This window comes from Convolutriloba macropyga, chromosome 2 (assembly GCF_964194025.1).
Source record: "Convolutriloba macropyga chromosome 2, txConMacr16.3, whole genome shotgun sequence".
Classification (NCBI taxonomy): Eukaryota; Metazoa; Xenacoelomorpha; order Acoela; family Convolutidae; genus Convolutriloba; species Convolutriloba macropyga.
This window is the reverse complement of record NC_134469.1, coordinates 10,926,604-10,939,259: the sequence shown is the minus strand read 5'-3', so window position 1 is coordinate 10,939,259 and position 12,656 is coordinate 10,926,604. Positions and strand designations below refer to the sequence as shown.

At 35.6% G+C, this 12,656-nt stretch overlaps 1 protein-coding gene across 3 annotated transcripts in view; it reads left to right on the top strand.

Moving 5' to 3' along the window:
• Window positions 1-7,554, top strand: part of LOC142356404 (uncharacterized) — a 272,147-nt gene extending 264,593 nt beyond the window's left edge. For 2 of the 3 annotated variants that reach the window (XM_075408335.1, XM_075408324.1), the window contains exon 19: window positions 6,571-7,554. In XM_075408335.1, the coding sequence (XP_075264450.1) occupies window positions 6,571-6,626 (56 nt within the window). In that variant the 3' untranslated portion in view covers window positions 6,627-7,554. Of the gene's footprint in view, window positions 1-5,589; window positions 5,636-6,570 lie in introns of all 3 variants that reach the window. The other variant, XM_075408329.1, reaches the window with a different exon arrangement.
• Window positions 7,555-12,656: the final 5,102 nt, after the last annotated feature.

The window sequence follows — 12,656 nt, the reverse complement described above, 5'->3', positions numbered from 1 at the left end:
CAGTCCAAATCCAACCCAAAAAGTCTAGTGGTCTATTAAAGGACTGGTGGTCAATCTGTCTATCTTATTTCTTTAGTTGTTTCATTTCCATGGAAGGCCAGAGGCGTTTATCGGGGCTATTTTCCGGCAATCTGGTGGCTATGTTTTTGTTTCTTGTCTTCGCTTTTTTAAAGCCCATTGCACACAAAGTGGGGTCAAACGTGGCAATTGTCGATATTTTTTTTGCGTTAGTTTTTAACCGTTCCGTGTTTTTTATCGATTTCCGGTTAAACGCAAGAGAATTAACTTGCTTTGAAAATTCAACGCTAGTTTGTGTGTTGTACGAATTATCGAAAATTGCTGCGATGTTAATTTTTCGAGTTCATGGTATTTTTACTGGTTTTTGCCCCTTTGTCAATGAGATTTTACCCGCCTAACTTTTCCGTTATTCAGATTTTTTCGTCATTCAGCTTAACCTCATCTGCGGGAGTTTACTAATGAAATGAAATGAAAAGTGAGTCAAAGTTGATTTTGTGGTAAAGTTATTGACTCCTATAAAGTCATCTGAAGGCATGTAGGAAATGGCCCCTGCTAAAGCATTTTAAATTGGTCCACATGCCGCCAGTTGTTTGAAGCAAATCGTTCTTAATCGGGTTTTTCTTGTCTTTGCTTATTTAAAAGCCAATGCAAGCAAAGGGAAGTCAAACGTGGGTATTTTCTGGTAATATGTCGGATATGATAATTGTTTTGTTTTGGCTTTATCCTTTTTCTGTTTGTGATCGATTTCCGGGGTAAATTCAGGAGAATTAACTCTGTTTGAAAATTCAACGCTTTGTGAATTGTACGAAGCATCGACGTTTGCTGAGACATTTCTTGAGTTTGGGATTCTCGTTTTTAGAGTTCTTTTCACTGTTTTTTAGACTTACTTTTGCCTCCTTTTTAAGGATCGTCGCCTTTCTGAGCGCCAGCAAATTTCGTAGCTCCTTTTCACCCTCGTTTTTAAACACAGTTTGAGCCATGTCTACAATGGTTTTTTTAAGATTTGTATGCAAAAGTTGTGCAAACGGTTCATTTCAGAAGAAAAAGCAATGGTTGGGATTCTTTATTGAGAGATAGTAATTGATAGCGTTTGAGTTAGTAATTTTTTGAACTTCTTTTGCTCGTTTTGTTTTCAATCAAGAATAATGAAACATCTTTTTGTAACGGCCTCTCTTATTAATTGCTCTCAAACGAAGTTTGTAGCAATTATTTCAGTCCTGTCGGTCTTTTTTAATGCGATTTTTCGTCTGACCCATTTGACTTTTTGTGCTTAAAAACATAATAACAGGTAGCGCCCAGTGGGCATTAAGTTTAGTTAACGGCCCTTAGCCGCCTTAGTAGTGCTTCAAGTGCTTATTGTGATGAAGCTACCGGGAAGGCCGTAGTTTAAGGTTAAATGGTCATTTTTAGGATTTTTTCAGCCCAAAATGTTGCAATTTTGTGTTTTTTGCCATTTTTAGGTGTCAGGGAACCTCCTCTAGGGTTTGATAATAGTTTCTAGATGTAATGGAATGTTTTAAACAATTAAACATCACGAATTTTAGCATTTTTGAAAAAATTTGCAACTTTCATTTTTTTAAATTTATTATCATTATTCAGGTTTTTTTTCAGCCTCAGGGGTCATAAAACCTCCTCAAGAGTTCGATAATAAGTTTTTACTGGCCATGGAATAGTTTCTAACTTTTTAATATCACAAATTTTAGCAATTTTTTTCTAAAATTTTCAATTTCTAGTTTTTTAAAAATTTTAGTCATTTTTTTAGATTTCTAGCCTCAAGGGCCAAGGAACCTCTTCTTAAGTTTGAAAATAGGTTACTGCATAGTTTCTAGATGTAATGAAATGTTTTTCAAGATTTTATCACGAATTTTAAACTTTTTTTAATATTTGCAGTTCAAGTTTTTTTTTTATTTTTTTCGTCACCAGGGGCGTCCTCCAAGTCTGATAATATGCTGATGCATAGTTGCTAGAGTTAATGGAATGGTTATCAATATTTTAGTGACTCGAGTTTTAGCCATTGTTTGAGAACATTTAAATTTTTCTCAAATTTTCGGAAATTTATTGTTCCAAGTTAATGGATCTTTATGAGCCTGTGATACTGTTTAAGACTTGAAATAGGGTTTCTGCATAGTCGCTTAGGACATTGAAATGGGTCTGAAGATATTGATATCCCAAATTTTTGCAAGATTTTGTTAAAATTTGAAATTATTTTGAAAATTTTTGATTATTTTTGTCCTTTTCTGGTTTTTAACGATCATTACTGGCCAACAAAACTTTTTAAGTCTTGCAGATGGGTTACATGACACAAAATTGGTTATGAACATTTTTGCCCGCGAAATGTTGAAACTTTTTTTGAATCTTGCACTTTCAGTTTTTTATATGATTTAATTACTAACAAGGCTAGAAAACTAGAAGTTGCGGAGTCGAATCTCATCATGGAAAATTTTCCTCTCTCTCTCTCTCTCTCTCTCTCTCTCTCTCTGTTGGTTGGTTGGGGTTTATTCCCTTTTCTTTTTTGTTGGCGTTTTATCTCTCGTACTTTCTCTCTCTCTCTCTCTCTCACTTCAGCTGCTGTTATGTGGGTGGCGTGATGCCATCATCTATTACCCTCTCCTCACGTTCCTTCAGTTAAACTAAAGCTAGCCTCACTAAACCGTAGCTAGCCACTGACAGATCCAACCGCTCGCCGGTCCAATTCGCCCGACGTTAGTCGGTTATGTTTAAAAACTGAATACTGAAAAAAATGGGACTGATCAATTAAGGGTGTCCAAAAACGATGGAAAAGATCTGTCCGAATATCGATGCTTATTTTGATTGTATTGCGGCTGATCAATTTCGGGCTAAATCCATGTAGTTTTTTATAGCTGCGAAGCTGTAAGCTGAGCGGAGCTATATTGCGGTGCTCTTGGTTTTTTTTGTTACGTTGTCTGTCAATCCATTTCGTTTTACATTTGTTCACACAGCAAAGCTGAAAAAGTCAAATTTTCTGAATGACTTCCTCCTCTCACTAACGGAGTTTGCGCGCGTGACGTCATTTCTCACTCTCTTTAGCAAAAAGTTTTTAGGTTATTTGCGTGATTAGATTTTGATCATAGGTGACTTACCTCACTCAATAAAATGACTTTTGCACTTTAAAACTTAAGTTTAATTTCGAATTTGTTTAAGGTCAAAGGAACTCATGTGTTCAGCACATTTACCTAATAAGAGACTTCTGCGGGATTATTTTTAACAAGCTTTTTTAATTTGTCGCTGAATGTTTTTTTTACCTAGCTTTTTGAGCGGCGTCGATTTTTTTTTTCAATATAGATCTGGCTGTTTCTATCTCTATTTTACGCCACGCAGGTCTATTCTTTCGCAGCTATTCCGGCAATCTGCCGGCTATGTTTTTTACTAGTTTCTGAGTTGCATGATATATCGAAGTTATTACGATGATATAATTGATCGCGTTAGGGTACATTAAAAGTTTTGATATAACTTTGTTCTGTTAAGTTCTGATTGATGATTTTGGAGTTTTTAGTTATTTTAGACTTTTGCCGCCTTTTTAAGGATCGTTGCCCTTCTGATCGCTAGCAAAATTTCGTAGCTCCTTTCGATTGTTGTTTTCAATTGTATTTGAGCCAGGTATACAAAAGTTCTTTTTGAAACTTGTATACAAAAGTAGTGAAATGGTTATTTCAGAACAATAAGCAATGGTCGCGATTTCATATTGCAAGATAGTAATTGATAGCTTGTGAGTTATTGATTCATATATTTGTTCTGTACTCAATCGAGAATAATAAAACAGCTTTTTGTTAAGGCTTCTCGAATTAAAAACTGAGTACTGAAAAAGAAATGGAACATGATCAATAGAGAGATGGTGCTAAAAGACGAGTGAAAAATTTCTCTATCCGAATATGGAATGCTAATAGTTACAATAGATTGAAAAGATTGTTGCATTGTTGATTCAAGAAATTGATAAGGTGTCAAAACGAAATAACGACAAGACTAGATGTTTTTCCACGATGCATTTCCGATTTCCACGGAGATACAGCTAAGCATCATTTTTGATGTCCTTGGTTCCCTCAAACGACGTTTGTTGCCAATTTTGTTGACGTAATGATAGCGGAGTTAAGATCAGGGGGACCCTTTTGATTTGCTTTTGACGCACTTTAAAGACGTGAATCTCGTGTCAATTGTTCTGCTCAGGTCTTTTATGCAATTGTTAATAGCCGCTTTCAGCCTCACAACGGCGATTATAGAGGCGCTCTCCTTTTTTCACCTTTTGATCGTTTTACCTTTTGATCACGTTTTTACATAAGTCACGATTTTCACGTTTGACTCCTGACTTACTTCACTGACTGTGACTTTCGCCTAGTGACATAGGACTTTCGCCTAGTGACTTTTTATCTCTGGCATTGCAGAGATCTTCTGTTTTAAACTTACACGAGATTTAAGTTTTACTGCTCTCGAACGGAGTCTGAGGCAATTATTTGCTGGTCTTTTTCGTGCCAATTTTTTCGTGCTTACGGTTTTTGCGTTTTTGTTCTGAAACATTCTTTGACTTCTTGTGAGACTTTTTAACTCTTTATTTTTTCTATTTTGTGTGATCTAGTTTCCTCTCGTTCTGAAATTAAATGCGTTGCTAAAAGCGATTGTGAGCGAAATGAAAGCAAAGCTATTGTAGCTGAATGGTTAAGATGTCAGTCAGCCAACCTGGACCCATCAAAGATTTTTAAGCTACCCCCCCCCCCCCCAGCTCTAAATTTGGTTGACGTTGGTAGGTATATGTTTCAATTAGTTTTCTATTTAGATATTTGTAGTGGTTGATAATATGCTCCGATAAAGATAATACCATGATACATGCGTTGTGCTGGAGAAGGAAAACCGAGAGATTCTATTCTTTATAACTGCGTCAATTTTGCCAATAAATCCATAGTAATAATTAATGTGTGGATAATGAACAAATAACTTTGTTCGACTATTATGACGATGCTTGGAAATTTTGATTGGTTGAAAAACTCTTGTAAATTCATACGGCACGCCATTAATATTTTGAAATCCAATGGGATATTCCCGCGTAGGTTCGAAACTCATCGCCTCCGCTTTTTCTAAATAGTCGTAATATGTCGATGCTAAATTTTGACTGGTTGAAAAACTCTTTTGTAAATTCATAGGGCACACCTTTGATATTTTGAAATTCATAAATTAGATTCTGTTCATTCCAGTTCAGTTGCTTGTTTGAATACCTAAACCTTATAGCAGAAAAGAGCGTTTTTACCGAACCCGCGCTCCGAATAGCACTTAGCAAAAACCTGCAATTATAAGCCTTTATAAGAAAGGAAATTGCAACGATAACTCTTCATAGCACTTGGCGCTATCACCTACATAGCGGCTTTAAAAAGATAGAAAAAAATAAGCAAAAGAAGAGAGTTATCATACTATTTTTCGTTGAACCATCATGTCGAGGTTTAAATCTCTCCACACTTTGTTAGATTAAGCCGCTGGATGACAGGCGGTTCTTTCAAAGTTTATCGAATTGAATAACGGATGACACTAAATTGTTTGGTTAACAACAACTAATTTTAAATTGTGCAGAAAAGCGTCATAAAAGTGGACGTCGCCGGTAACTCTTACTGTACAGGTAAAGTTGCAAGCAAGATATCGCAATTCTTGTTCATTCATTCCTTACTCACCGCCTGATTCTGGTGGGTTATATTACTGATCAAATTAAGAAAGTGTAACAATCTGAAAATGAGTTCACACTGCTTCAAGTTTCATCAACTGACATCGAAACTCAAAGATCATTGAATGAAGAATGATACTCGATTATCATTAAAATTAATGCTCTCGCTTTCTGATAAGAACGCTTTGCTTGTGATCAGCCGAATTGTGTTTAAGTGATACATTGTAACATAAGAAATTTCTGTACTCTGAGATGTGGAATTTGATGAAAGCAAAATCGACCTGTTGATGATGACTGTTCAGAATTTTCAGTTACGTAGTTTTGTCAGCACCAATGATGATTGATGAACCGTGTGCTCTTCACGTGATCAGATTTGTGCTGCTAGTTTTCCTACTTTTGTAGGAAAAACTGCAGCTGGTGAGCGTGTTCAGTTATCGTTATCTGCGTTTGTGGCTTGAGCGTGATTATTGCCTTGGTATACCTAATAAGACCTCTACGAAGTGTCTGAAAGGGTTTAAAAAGAGCAGCCTTATCTTAGAGAAATTGCCTGGTTATCCCATTCTATCGATTCTTCCCATTATTTGCATAGAGAACAATGACTTATTAATGACTAAGAACTTCTCAATATTATGCTGTCATTGTTCAATTGCTAGCGAACAACGTTTTTTCTAGAGTTTTTAATCAGTTTCCTGGTGCTTTTTGTGACTGTGATGATGTGATAATTTTGTGTGAACTGTTTCACTTGCTTTCGAGTCTTTTCTCCCACCGCCTCAACGTGATGCAATTTACGAACTGAAAGAGGGTATCAAAGATACTACGCAGCTCTACTGTGTGTTAAACTTCAGACAGCTAGGTCTTCTGTTGGTCAAATGGTTCCATTTTCACTGTTTCAGGTATTCAGAGCGTGGAAACGGGATTTAGCAGTGATAAAGCATCCACTTTCAACTAGTAGAACCAAAACAAACTGAGCACCTAGCCCTGTTTCGTCTATCTCTCATTCACTCTTTGTTGAACAGACTCGCAATCTGTATTAGATTATGATCATGACATTCAAATCGGAACCCCACGAACACCCAAGCGAGCATTAATTTATAACGAAACTTTGAAACTTAGTTTATAAATCTGTTAAATAAATCAATGCATTTCACGTGCTGTTTCATCTAGGAGTTTGAAGCTCCGTCGAACACGTTAAGTTAGATTTGATACCCTTGGCTCTCGTTTTTTGTACAACACTATCCCATAATTTAACAAAAAAAAATTGGTAGGAGAAAAACGGTTAGGGGTGGAAGCAACTAGTACTGACCAGGCTTACTTTTAGTCTGAAAAGTCTCTGTGAAGATTCTTTGACCTCTGAACCGAAGTTTCCCCCCGTCCACCCTCCTCCAACCCGGCGATTTGGACTCCCCTCTTGTCCTGCTCTCCAACAACCCTACCCACATCACTTGACCCCTCTACCCCCCCCCCCCCCCCACGCCGCTCACACCCATCATGCATCCTTAAGCCCCAGCTGTATTTACGGTAATATTTTACCGTATTGTTCAGATTATCAGAAAATTACTTTCATCATAAATCATTATCAATCCAAAAGACCCATTGTTCATACAAGCTAAGAAAGACCCGAATTTTGTTTACAGGGGAAAGGAAAAATGAATATTTTATGGGGTAGTGTTAAATTATAGGTGCAACAATTTTGAGTATCATGAATTTTACTTATTCACTTCAGTTTGCATGTCATTTGGTGCTATCACCTCAACTTCAAGTTGAGAATAAATAAACATTACTTTCTATGTAAATTATGATGAAACGAAGTTTGAAGTTTATATCTATTATGTCACAAAATACATTTCTACATATTAATTTATTGACTTTCAAACACATTTTGTTCAGAGTTTTGGCCATCGAATTACGGTGACTTCGAGTCCTGTAACTTATATGACCTAATTCTTTTTGTCGCAGGTACTTAGAACTCAAATACACTGTAATTGCAGATTAAATGTAGTTAACTAACAGTATTACTCAAAAACGGCTATTTTAATTTCTTGAAACTGTAACTTCTGCTCGAATGCGAAAACAGCCGTAAAGTAGCCGTAGTGATGGCATATGAGTATATCATCCATTACGCGCCTACATTGACCTTAGACAAAACTTGATAAAATAAAGTACTGCATAGCTTTAGATGTACACAACTTACTTAAGGGCTATGTTAAATTTCTACTACTACCTAAAATTGTTCTAGCTGACTGCTCGACTCTGCCTGTCATCTCAAAAATCAACCTTAATTTTTTAGTGGCTTTCGGTGCGCTAGTGGATCATACTAGTCCGTTTTAACGTATGTTTTGACCTTACCAAATTGCCTTGCGACCAAATTAATATTTCTGGAAATTTTGGTGAGCTATGAACCAAATGTGTGACATTTATATTGAAGCCGGTGATCTTACCTCATTTTCCCACCAGTTTTGTCGATTGAATTCCTTCATAACTTCTTTTGTGTTGTCTAAATTGCTCACAATCAAATTTTAAAATGCGAAACCATGTGCGGCATCTTAAGAAACCTTTTTTGGCCTTGTTAGTTGCTGCGAAGATTTGATAAGCCTCATAACTAAATGGATAAAATAGAAGTAAACTGTTATTTAATTGCTCTTGAACGAAGTTTATCGCAATTAATGTAAACGCGTCTTTTATGGAAAAATTTTTGCTTGACTGAATTTGAGTGTTTTATATCAGGCTTTCAGATCTAAATTGCTTGACTGAATTGGGGCGTTTTCAAAAGGTTTTCAGGTCAAAATTGCTCTTATTCAGAAATAAATCCTGTTGCTAAAATAACTATTGTGAGGCAGTAAATTACAAGGTCCTGATGCCAAGTTGTTAATGCTGGAATCCGTGCTGCATCTCCTCAGAATTACTTGGCCTGCGCGGGGAGTAATTTTTCTGACGTTAGCCGGTTTAAAACTAAAATTAGGGTGTTCATTGTAGTGGAGGATGAGTTTGTTGAGGGGCAAAAACAAATTCAAACTTAAATGCATGAAAAAGAAATAACATTTAAAATCAGAGGAACTGTTTTACAATCCAAATACTTTGGACTGTATTGGTTCTTTTCAGAACGATAGTTTCGTCGGATTTCGGAGCGTAGAGATTCTTAGGTCTGATTAGAACTGCTAAAATTTTCTGTAGGCTGTTGCGGAAAAAAAAACCCACTTCAATTTAGATAGGAAATAAACCCCCACTTTTCTATTAAAGAGCTGAGAATTTAGCGCGTTTGGCCATGCCTCAGCGGCCCGTGGGACTTGATATGAAACTACCACAACCGAACAAATTATCAGGACCGAAATTCAATTTTAAAATGGGGGTTTATTTTCCTGGGGGTTATTTTCCGTGGGGGTTTATTTCCTATCAGAAGTTAAGTGGTGTTTTTTACGTGGGGGTTTATTTCCTAGACCCCTCTTTAGGGTATCGGACGGTCTGATTAATAGTAGTTTCGATCTGAAACGGTTACCAGGCCAACCCATTTTGTTTCTCGTTTCCTAAACATACCATTGACCCAAAAGGGCACATTCAAAAAGGTTTAAAAAATCGTGTAAATTTTAACTGAAAATCTGAGTTACCTAAAATTGCAGCTATGAACGCATAATTGTGAGAGATCAGTGCCAGAAAACTTAAAAGTTATGAGATAAATAGTAAAACCGGGAAGTTTTTTCCAACGCATTCAGCGTGGGTCTTAAATAAATTTTTGATCACAGATGATCTGACAGCACTTCTAACGCACAAAACATACTAAGCTCGATTAAGTCTTGCCAGGTGGGGTGGATGTAAATTTGATCTGGAACGGTCTGAGAAAAAGTTGTTTTGTTAACAGCTGGCCTGATCAGAGGTTTTCCGTTTGATTTCTGACACTGTTCAGAATTAATTTTTTTTTCTGTGACAGTCTGGTAGAAAATAGCCACCAGAGCTCTTTGAACGCGCAAAACATTTCAAATGAAAATATTTCAAATGAGGGTTATTTCATTCAAGGACATTTTCGTTCTGAGATCCTTTAGGTTTGTGACAATGTAATCACTGGTAATTTCTCTCTCCAATAATCTGAGCAGAGTCTTTTTTTCTGAAACAGTTTTATCACTGTTTATTAGCTAAACTTTCAGACAGCAGGAGCTATCAGTCGGAGGGATTTCCCATTGATTTTGACAGACTGGCACAGTCGCTATCAGTAGTTGCAATTCGTGGGTCTACGGTAATGTTGCTAGTCCGCGCACCATGAAGGTATCGGACGTTTTTAGGCCAACCAAAGTCACGTGAAATGTTTCAAGAGCGTCTAATTAGGGGATCTAAATTCGTTTTCGATCACGAGTGTTTATTCTTACGTGGCCACAGTTTATTTTTACGTTTCATATCTGAAAAAAGTGCACTGATGGAAATTAATTTCTTGAACTGTTGAATTGTTTTTTTGATGAACAATCATTTCAACCAAGTCAATTGTCAATTTACTTTCAATTCTGTAAAATTTGTTGCTCGGACAGTCAGATGAGAGGTAATTCCTTTCTGGTTGCTTAACTTAGTATTTTTTCAGCTGAGCACGATAATTTCTACTGAACAGAGATACTACTGTTTTTAGCAGAGATAATTTTTAATTTGAACAGCGAATTTTTAACAAACTTTACAATTTCAACAACCAATTTTCTTAACTTTTTTAACATGAGCGAGGAAAATAACTTGATTTTGATTAGGTTGATTTGAATTTTCTGGAACAAGGGCAAATATGATGACCCAGCTAAAAAGAAATTGATATCGTCTACTCTGTTCATAAACAAAGAGAGGGAACGTGGATCTAACATAGTGTGTTCTTATTGATGCTTCTTTCTGGTGTTAGGTCTGAACTTTACTGTCGAATCTTATGTGCTCTGTATCATGGGATATTTTACTCAATCTAAGGGGTTCGTTATAAATCTAGTCTTCAATAATTTGTACACAAACTGTTTGTTTTCAAAAAAAATCATAAACTTTCAGAATTTAGTACGTTACCCTTGGTTTCCATTTTACCGTAAATTCATAGCAAACTTTCTAAATTTAATGCGTTTTCAATGATAAACATTTGACGCAAAAATTGTTTCATCTTTTTTTCATTGTCCACATCGGTCATCAGAAAACCAAATCAATTTCTTTTCAAAAGCAGTGAGTCCTTAAAGTGTATTTTTTGTACTCCATCTTGCAGCCAGATGTTTGACAGATATCTAGTGGCCTTCTTAAACCCGTCTAATCATGCAATTAAAAATTTTATGTATATAGCTGCCAGTCCTCGCAATTTTGGCACAATATCCAAATTATGATTTATTCCAGCCATTTCATCTTCCCATTTTTACTTTGGCGCTACAAATTTTATTCATTTGTTTGTGTGTGTGCTTTCCTGGGGCTGCTAGTTTGATTTTTTCCAACGTGATATTTCAATGAATTTTATATCACTAGAGTTCTAAAACAGCCACAATTTCCAATTTCTGTCATAAAAGTTGTAATTTTCTGATAATTATATTTTAGTTTATATTCATTATTGAAAATTGAATAAATTTCTGGTCATCAAGTCTGCCAGAAGATCAGGTCTTTGGTTTCTTCAGTTCATTTCACTGGAGTTCAGGGCTTGTGATTCTATGTGTCCGGTAAGCCGATCTTTGTTTCGTTTTAACTACTATTGCTGCTTTGCAAACAACTGAAATGATTTTTATCGCTTGCTGGTGAGGTTTTTACTTTAATCCAATCAATATGCATTAAAAGATACGGCTCTCACTCAAAACTATAGGCACTCATTTTGGCAATAGGATTTTATTGAGGATGTAGGTCTCAACCAAAATGGAAATGGTTAAGACAAAATACAAAAGTAGTTGATTCAGTTTTGAAAAATTGACCTTATATTGTTATCCCGAGCGTTAAAATCATTTGGCATTAACTTTGTAGTCAATCTTAATTTCGTTTTCTTTTAAATTTCTAATTGCGTGTGATTTATTACGTCCGAATTCATCATTTGCGACAAGCTTTTACAAAATAAACATGCAATTTGTATCAAAAAGCAGTGGGTTCGGAGATTTTGAGCTCCTGTACTTATTTTTGTTATTCCTCTAGTAAGTTCTCTATAGATCAGTATCATCTTCTTTTTAAATATTATTGGTATATAGCTACGGTTCAAAACAAATTTTTTTAAATATTTTTTTTAATTTTTCGAGACATGCTCTAAAGTATTATCTGTCGCGTTGTCGAAAACTTGATGTTTCATTCGAAAGGATCGTTTTCTACTTGTAGTTTTTTCTCATTTATTAAAAAAGTGGTTGCCTTGTAAGAAATTTAATCCCACTTATATTAAAAGTCTCAATGAACTGGCAATTCAAGTTGATATAGTTATTTTGATTTGAGATAATGTTCAGTAAAAATCTGCACTCTAGTGTTTGCTGTCACAAGTCAACCACTTTGATCTTTTCTCAGAAAGTCAATTGTGATTTCTCCTAATTCTTTATTTATAATTATTCTGCAGTTTTCTGTCTTAGATTTTTTATCTTTCAATTCAGATCTGAAAAAAAAATGAAATGCACTGATGCAATTTGATTCCTTGAACTGTTGATCTGTCCAGGTTTTTTTGTCTTAGGTTTTTTTCTTAGGTTTTTTATTTGAAGTTCCCGATTTTACCACCATGATTTTCATTTCGTCAAACAGAACTTTTTTTGCTCTGTTTAAGCCCTCTTTGCCCCCTTTTCGCTTTTTCAGTATATAACATGGTAATGGTCCATTTTTGAAAAATGTTTTACTTGATTTCAACTATTGGCAAGTTACCAAACGATGCTGCCCGAAACAGTTAAAAAGCAATTTAGGAACAGCACTTTGATGCTGTATGTCTCAAGAACAATTGATATCGCCAAAACAAAGAATACTCAATTAAAAAGTTCAGTTCACAAGTTGAAAAAATTTTCGCTTGAAATAGGATAGAGCGTCAAAGTTTCACACAAAA